This window comes from Myotis davidii, unplaced genomic scaffold (genome assembly GCF_000327345.1).
Source record: "Myotis davidii unplaced genomic scaffold, ASM32734v1 scaffold46, whole genome shotgun sequence".
Taxonomy (NCBI): domain Eukaryota; kingdom Metazoa; phylum Chordata; class Mammalia; order Chiroptera; family Vespertilionidae; genus Myotis; species Myotis davidii.
The window spans coordinates 2,393,086-2,402,122 of record NW_006383006.1 but is presented as its reverse complement, the minus strand read 5'-3'; the positions used below and the strand labels follow the sequence as shown (position 1 = coordinate 2,402,122).

General features: G+C 41.0%; 1 protein-coding gene across 1 annotated transcript in view; it reads left to right on the top strand.

The window, feature by feature from the left end:
- The window catches only part of WDR76 (WD repeat domain 76), a 33,562-nt gene that overhangs the window by 3,068 nt on the left and 21,457 nt on the right, over positions 1-9,037 (top strand). Inside the window, exons 2-5 of the mRNA XM_015557516.1 lie at positions 2-45; positions 652-1,047; positions 2,594-2,686; positions 4,361-4,416. Of these exons, the coding sequence (XP_015413002.1) occupies positions 2-45; positions 652-1,047; positions 2,594-2,686; positions 4,361-4,416 (589 nt within the window). The remainder of the gene's footprint in view (position 1; positions 46-651; positions 1,048-2,593; positions 2,687-4,360; positions 4,417-9,037) is intronic.

Genomic DNA, 9,037 nt, shown 5'->3' with positions numbered 1-9,037 from the left:
GCGGCGGAGGAGAAGGCGGGCTCCAGGCAGCGACTCCAAGTGAAGGTGAGACTCGCTTTCGGGTGTTTTGTGCGGAGTCTGTGCCTCGGGGACCGGAGGGGCTCGGGGACCGGGCGCCCCGCACTTCCACTCCCCGCGAACGACTTCCCTCCGCCGGGCAGCGTGTGGGCTCCACGGGCTTCCCCAGGTTTCCTTCAGAACGGAAGCCGACCCCTGCTCTGGTCTTTTAGGGAGCCCAGGCCTTCGGGGCAGAGGAAGGTTCCTTTGAACCCCAGGAAGAGTGGAGGGTGGGGTCAGGGACTGCACATCTGCCTTTGCAGCAGCTGTTGTCAGCTTCTCCTCTGGGAACAGTTCCAGCTACTCGGGCGCTGACAGCTCAGCTCGGGGATCCGTCTCAGTTACAAGTTACAGTCATGACGGTATCATCATTGGGCTGGTGGACTCATATGGGCAAGAAATGTGTCCAGTGTAATAAATAATTTGGGTTAATACATTTGGTGTCTAGATTCTGGATGGGAGAAGATATAGATTATCAATTTGGATTTATGTTGTCATTATGAAATAGGAATTAGACTTGTTTGCACTGATCTGTAAGCAAAGGTGCAGGACCTGGGATTCTGAAACTCTCTTTTTCCTTATTGGTCTGAATAGGTGCATGAATATAAAGAAAACCAGGACGTCACTGACCTATCTCAGAGACTAGTTTTAGAAAAAACAGCTAAGGTGTGTCTTGTCCCCTTTTCACTCAGTGATTACAAGCCAAATGCATTTAAGCTCCCCAAGTCCCTCTTAGATAAGAATTCTAACAATGAAGCGGCATGTAAGACATATAAGAAGACCGAAATAAAGAAAACTTTCAGGGAGGTTTTAACTCCGAAGATGAAAGCCACCACATCTTCTGAGACAGAATCCACTCTGCAAAAATCATCCTTGGACGTTCACACAGAAAATCACAGACAACACATGAGCACGTCGGACACAGGGCTTCTCAGTGTCGAGATGGAAGATAGTCAGGATGGAGACAGCGATGAAGATACATCAGGCCTGGTAAGACTTTAATTACTGTTTACCCACAATTTTCTTATTTTAAAAATACAAGTTCTGATAATCACCATCAATTGGTTGCATTGATGGGCTGAATAATATTTCCTTTAAACACAAAACGGAGACAAATGATGGAGTAGAGAAGATAAATGAGAAAGTGTATTAGTTCTATTTAAAATAATAGTTTGAATCAGCTTAAGAAATTAGGCATCTAATTCTTTTGACTTCTATTGCCTCCCAGGAGTGCTGTACTTCATTTAAAGTGACATTTTCTGATTGTTCATTTCTAGTGTATACAAATACAACCGATTTTTGTATATTGATCTTATATCTTGCAACTTTGCTGAGGCCATTTATTCTAATATTTTTTCGTGTGGATTCTTTTTTTTTTAATATATATTTTATTGAGTTTTTACCGAGAGCAAGGGAGAGGGACAGAGAGTTAGAAGCATCGATGAGAGAGAAACACCGATCAGCTGCCTCCTGCACACCCCCTACTGGGGATGTGCCGGCAACCCAGGTACATGCACTTGACCAGAATCGAACCTGGGACCCTTCAGTCCACAGGCCAACGCGCTATCCACTGAGCCAAACCGGTTAGGGCTCGTGTGGATTCTTTTTTTTTTTAATTGCTTAAAGTATTACAAAGAGTATTACATATGTGTCCTCGTGTGGATTCTTGAGGATTTTCTATATATATAAGATCATGTCCTCTGCATTAAAGATAGTTTTATTTCTTCCTTTCCAACCTGGATGTCTTTTATTTCTTTTACTTCTTTATTTTTTTTACCTGAATGTCCAGGCTAGAAATTTTATGCAAGATAAGATAAAACTACACCACATAACAAAAAATTGATGGAAGTAGGAGAACAGAAAGTGATGCTAGGGAAAGGGAGATAGGATGATTCAGGTGTTTTTATGAAATAAGAATGCAATTTATACTTTATTGTCTCAGAGGTAAGAACTAGGACCTGTGGTGGGACAGCGTGGGGTAGATCATCAGTACATTGGACTGGGGGTTGGAAGCCTCAGGTTTAGGTATGGCCACTTCTAAGAAACCATGTGGTTTTAAACAAATCATCTCTGTGTGGAGTGGATTATTTAAGATCCGTGGTTCTCAAAGTTCTAGCCTGTAGTAAAATTACCGGGAGGGCTTGTTAAAACTTGGTTGCAGGGTTCCACCACCAAAGTTTTGTATTAAAATTTTTTAAAAAATTGATTTTAGAGATAAGAAGAGAGGGAGGGAGGGAGAGAGAAAAATGGAGAAACATCGATTTGTTGTTCCACTTATTACCACTTGACTTGATATCAGGCCACTTGTTATTTAATTGGGAAGCCATACAGATATCTGTGATCATCCCACATTCAAACGCTGTTACTCAGTATCTAATAAAGCAGAGTTTGCGTGTTATTCAATAAGACATTAAATGAATAGAATAGGTGCACTTTAAAGGAAAGTATACATGCAGAGAATTGAACACCTGGTTTGGGGAGGTGCTTTTGCTATGGATTATGTAAACTAACAGAATCTTTTTGGTGTAATTCATAGGATGATTTTTCAGGATTGTCACCATATGAAAGGAAGAGACTAAAGAACATATCAGAAAATGCAAACTTTTTTGCTTCACTTCACTTGTCTGAGGTTTGTCTAATTAAAACCAAGATACCTTTCCTCTTGCCAGTAAGTCAGTAAAATATTCATGTATCGGGTTTCATCGTGTCAGGTGAGGGACAGCAAATTAGGAGCAAGTTTTGCACTTAATAGAAAGAGGTTACCATACTTTATTAATTCCAAGACTTTTCTTTAATTTTAATATTTTCGAAATAAGCATCTTAAAACTGTAACTGGCACCTCCTCCCCTCTCTCCTCTAATGATACATAAAGTAATGATAGCTTATGAAAAGTTGTCTTGGAGTCAAAGAAGCAGGGTATGTTTTAGTGGTTTTTTTTTAATGGATAAAGGAGAAGGAGGAATGAGTTGAAGGATGTGTGGTAGATGAAGGAGAAGACAAGCTTTTTTAAAATATAAATCTTAGATTGTAATGATAGATGGGAATAAGACTTGTGTAGGGAGTGTTAAGGATAAATGGGTAGATCTATACTAATATTTTATAATCATTATAATTAAATCTATAATTTACATGGTGTCTTTACACTGGGCAGTAAACTTCTGTGTGTGAGAGAATAACTGTTTAGGAGGATGTGTGATGTTTTCCCAAAAATAATAAATTGAATTCTCCAAATACCAGATTCCCAAATATTCAGTATGTGTTTGCATCTTGAGGGGAGGGTAAGTTAATATAATTTTATATAACTAAATTATATACGTGGGTCATTAATGACAGTTCATGAGAAATTTAGACAGACTATCTCTAATTTTGATTTTTGTTAACAGAAATTATGATTTGATTTATTACATAAATATAACATAACTTTTCTAGAAAATATCAAATATGGTTGCCTTAGTGGAAGTTAAACCTTTTGATTTGTAATAGTATATTTGATTAAATGTTTAATGTTTAATCCTGTAAACTCATTAGCAACTTGGTTTAAGGCATCAGAATGTCAGTACTTTAGACAGTATTAGATATTTGCTTTTGTTATTATCATTTTATTTATTTATTTTTAAAATATATTTTATTGATTTTTTACAGAGAGGAAGGGAGAGAGATAGAGAGTTAGAAACATCGATTGCAACCCAGTCATGTACCCTGACAGGGAATCGAACTTGACCTCCTGGTTTCATAAGTTGACACTCAACCACTGAGCCACACTGGCTAGGCTGCTTTTATTATTGATTAGAGGCCCAGTGCATGAAATTCATGCACTGGTGGTGGTGGTGGGGGGTGTCCCTTAGCCTGCTTGTGCCCTCTCACAGTCCAGGAGCCCTCTGGGGATGTCTGACTGACGGGTCATCCTTAGCATTGCCTTGGAGGTGGAAGAGGCTCCTGTCACCGCTGCTGCCCTCGCCAGCCGTGTGCCCGGCTTTTGGCTGGGCGGCACTCCCCCTGTGGGAGCGCACTGACCACCAGGGGAAAGCTCCTTTGTTGAGCGTATGCCTCCTGGTGGTCAGTGCGCATCATAGCGACCGGTGGTTCCTCCATTTGGTTGATTTGCATATTAGCCTTTTATTATATAGGGTAGAATAATTATCTCAGGTCTACTACCAAGAGTGGGTATCATTTTAAGGATCTTTATTTCCCGTATAGATCTTAGTTTATGTGGATATAGTGGCAGATACTTAATATTTTAAAAGGTAAGCTGTGTAGTTATAAGCTATTATTTTCATGTGTATATACTTTGTATATTTTGCAGTCAGCTGCAAGGCTCCGTGAAATGATAAAGAAGAGACAGCCTTCTGAATCCAGAAGGTAAAAGATACGAATTGCAGTGTCTGCTCCATGATATATTGCTGAGTTGTTTTATAATTTGAAAAAATGATCCAGCATAGTAAAATAAGTAAGATCAGAAACTCTGTAATTTAATCTTAATCCTTATAGTATTTCTGAGAGAATGCTACTTTTTAACCCCTTCCCCAACAATTTTTTTGTTAAAAACGTTTCTTTTTCAGACTAATTTTTTTATTTTGGTTCTATATAGTATTTTTGATGCTGGTTATGAAAACAGTTTGTAACTCGTCTTCCTATAAACCATATTTTTTTACCATATTTTCTTAGTATACTCGTCGACGACTGAAAAAGAACATTTTGTGAAAACGTGTATACACGTTTCTGCCGGGGAAGGGGTTAATAACTAAAGTTCTCATCCTCATCAAAGGAATATAGAGGAAATTGAATCTTGAAAGCTGAATTTTATTTCTATTTAATACTGTTGCTGTTAATGGAGGGAAATCTTTTTTTTTTTTTTTAAATATTTTATTGATTTTTTACAGAGAGGAAGGGAGAGAGATAGAGAGTTAGAAACATCGATGAGAGAGAAACATCGATCAGCTGCCTCCTGCACATCTCCCACTGGGGATGTGTCCGCAACCCAGGTACATGCCCTTGGCCGGAATCGAACCCGGGACCTCTCAGTCCGCAGGCCGACGCTCTATCCACTGAGCCAAACCGGCTTCGGCAATGGAGGGAAATCTTTACTTTCACTAAATTATTCTTATTTTTGCCTAGAAAACTATTATTCTTTTTTTCCCCTTTTTAATATAATTTATTGGGGTAAGAACGGTTAATAAAATTACATATATCTCAGGTATACAATTCTATGACACATCATCGTATATTGTATTTTGTGTTTACCACCCCATGTCAAGTCACCTTCCATTACCATTTATCCCCCTTGTACACTCTTCTACTTCCTCTCACTGAAAACTGTTATTCTTAAAGATTCTTCTACTTTTAACTTTTCTGGCTTTTTGTTTCTCAATTTGTTTTCTTTTACATTACTAGAATAAAGGAAGGAAATGAACATTTATTGAACATCTATAAAATACAGTGCAGTGACCTAAAATTTTTGTCCTATTTTATCTCATTTAATTCTCTGTGTGTGTGTGTGTGTGTGTGTGTGTGTGTGTGTATTTTATTAGAGAGAGGAAGGGAGAGGAAGAGAGAGATAGAAACATCAATGATGAGAATCATTGATTGATTGGCTGCCTCCTGCAGGCTCCACACTGGGGATCCAGCCTGCAACCTGGGCATGTGCCCTTGACTGGAATTGAACGTGGACCTTTCAGTCTACAGGCTAATGCTCTATCCACTGAGCCAAACCAGCTAGGGCTTTATCTCATTTAATTCTGATAACAACCAAATGTTGGAGGTAATATATCTATTTTGTGAAATAGAGAACAGGCTCAAAGAGGTAAAGTAATTTGCTTAAGGTCAAAATAGCTCAGAAGTGGAAGTTTTAGGATCTGAGCTCCAGGCTTCCTTAGCTTAAGTTCTATGTACTGCATTTTAGCAGTGCTTATGTATAAATGAAGAATCTAAAAATCTTGGTATCTTTAGATCATTTGTTTAATGCTAATGGTAATGAAATATAGCATCACTTTAATTGGTTTGATTTTTTTAAAACATTGATTTTAGAGAGGAGGAGGGTAGAGAGAGAGAGAGAGAGAAAAATCAATTTGTTGTTCCACCTATTGGTTGCTTCTTGTATGTGCCCTGACCGAGGATCCAACCCATAACCTTGGCATATCAGAACGATGCTCTAACCCAGTGGTCGGCAAACTCATTAGTCAACAGAGCCAAATATCAACAGTACAACGATTGAAATTTCTTTTGAGAGCCAAATTTTTTAAACTTAAACTATATAGGTAGGTACATTGTCATTAACTTAATTAGGGTACTCCTAAGGCTTAGGAAGAGCCACTCTCAAGGGTCCAAAGAGCCGCATGTGGCTCACGAGCCGCAGTTTGCCGACCATGGGTCTAACCAACTGAGCTGCCGGGCCAGGGTCTTGGTTTGATTCTAATACAGGTGAATTAACTTCAGGAAAGCTAAACTTAATTATGGCCATATATTTGCAAGTGTGTAATGTTAGAAAAGGAAAGTTATTAACCCTGCAAAGAAGTAGCACTGGTTATGTTGCCAGCTGATTAATAGCTTTACGTTTGCATATTTTTTATTAGTAAAGATTGGTGATTTGTTCCCAAATTCGTTCTTAGGCAACTTTATTGTTGTGTGAACATCATAGAGAGCACTTTTGCAAACCTAAGTGGTATAGCCTACTACTGTAATTATGTCTGTTATACGTTTATACCATAGTAGGTTTGTTTACAGAAGCACTATCACAAATCCATAATCTATGTATATAAAAGCTTAAGCGACCCTTGCAACTGAATGACCGGAATGACCAGTCACTATGACACACTCTGACCACCAGGGGGCAGACACTCAACAGCCAACCTCCTGTGGCTGGCCAACCGCCTGCAGTTCCTCCTTCCCAGCCCTCCCCCCAGCCAGCCGGCCGATTGGCCCATCGCCTGTGGTGGCGGCATGGCAGCGAGGGAAGGAGGAGGAGGGGGGTTGGGGAACTGCATGGTGGCGGGATGTCAATGATGTCTGGCGTCCGTTCCTTCTGTGCCCAGCCAGGCGACTGTTGCCTTCTCTCCTGACCCCACCGGGGCCTTTGTGCCCTGGGCTGGGACAGGGAACCGGGGGTAGGTGGCGGTAGATGCGGCCCCTTTCCCAGAGGGGCCAAGGGCTGGCTCCCTCCTTGGTGCCAGCAGCCAACCTCCTGCGCCCTGTCCCTCCCCCCGGCCAGCAGGCCCCAATCAGCCCACTGCAGTGGCAGTGCGGTGGTGAGGAGGGGGCGTGGCGGGGAACCGAGTAGGTGTCTGGTGCCAGGCCTAGGGACCCCCACCATGAATCCGTGCACTGGGCCTCTAGTTGTAGTATAAAGCCCTGATGTGGGCTTTTTTTTTTTTTTAAATGCAAGTGCCTGACTGAGGCATGCATTTCAAAGAGACATGCATTTCACAGAGGCATCTGGCTTCAAGGATGGCTAACTAGAATAAATACATTGCCAGCCGCTAGATAAAGAGCCAGGCCGCCTCCCCATACTTAGAGATCGTGGTTGATTATGACAACTAACCATTTGGGCTACTTGGTTTTGGTTTGTTTTTCTTTTTCTTTTCTAGTGCTTTACATTCCCACTCTTATGTTTTAAATTCACCAATAAAGAGTGAGGCCCCGTGAGCCAGCAGGGGTCAATGGGGAGAAAAAAAGGGACATGTGTAATACTTTTGACAATAAAGATTTAAAAGAAAACAGAGTGAGCCTGTAAAACCCTATAGTGAGCCCTGGTCAGTGTGTCTCAGTGGTTAGAGCATTGGCCTGTGTACCGAAGGGAAACCAGTTCCATTCCTGGTCAAGGGCACGTACCTGGATTGCAGGTTTGTACCCCAGCTCCGGCTGGGGCATGTGCGGGGGGCAGCTGGGTTGTAGGTTTGCTCCTTGATGTATGGGAGGCAACCAACCAATGTCTCTCTCACATTGAGGTTTTTTTCTCTCCCCCTCACTCTCCTCCCTCTCCCTTTCCTTGTCCCCTCCCCCTCCTTCTCCCTCTCCTCCTTCCCCTCCCTTTCCCTCTCCCCCTCCACCCTTCCACTATCTAAAAGCAATGGAAAAATATCCTCTGGTGAGGAAAAAACCCCAAAATCCTCTGGTGAAACCCTAGACTCCCATCCTCGACCCAATAAAAGCAGAAGCTTAGGCTCTTGCTTTCTGTCTATCCTTGATCTGCTGTATGCTCCCTGGCATTCCTTGTAGGTTCCAGGGCCTGTAAATAATAAACTCTTCTTTTCTCTTTAAAGTTTCCTAATGGTTATTGCTAAAGGGCATCTTGCAATCACTGTAAGAGGAGGCCCAGTTGTAACGTGGGTTTAGAAAGGGGAGATGTCTGGGAAACTCCCTGGGGTCCAGGTGAGTGCCCCCGGCATTTCTAGTTGATAGCAATCAATAGACTGGAGAGGCCCACAACGGTAATGCCTTGTGCTCAATGTTATGACTGCTACAAGGTCACTAGGCTAGGCAATAGGAATTTTTCATTTTCATTATAATCTTATGGGACCACGGTGGTATATGTATCCCATTGTTGACCAAAACATGGCAAAGCAGTGCATGACTTTATAGGTATTAGTATCAAGTTGGGAGAGTGGAAATTATATAATTTAAAGGAAAGAGCATACCTTTTGGAATTTGGCAAACTTGATTTCAAATTTTGATTCTGCAACTTATAGCTGTGGTACTAACTTTGGACAGTTTCCATAATTTTTCTTTCTTTTTCTGTAAAGCTGATGTTTTGACAATCCAGAGGGGTTTAAAAAAAAATTTAAATATACATACAAAAGAAGCACATATAAAATATTTGTATAGTTGAGAAAGTAATAGTAATACAAGCAGCCACTCATGTACCTGCCATCCAGGCTAATAGAAATTACAGTGCCTTTGAAGGCCCATATATACACCTTCCTTCAGATATAACTATTATGCTGAATTTTGGGATAATCATTTCTTGAGTTTATTTATAGTTTTACTG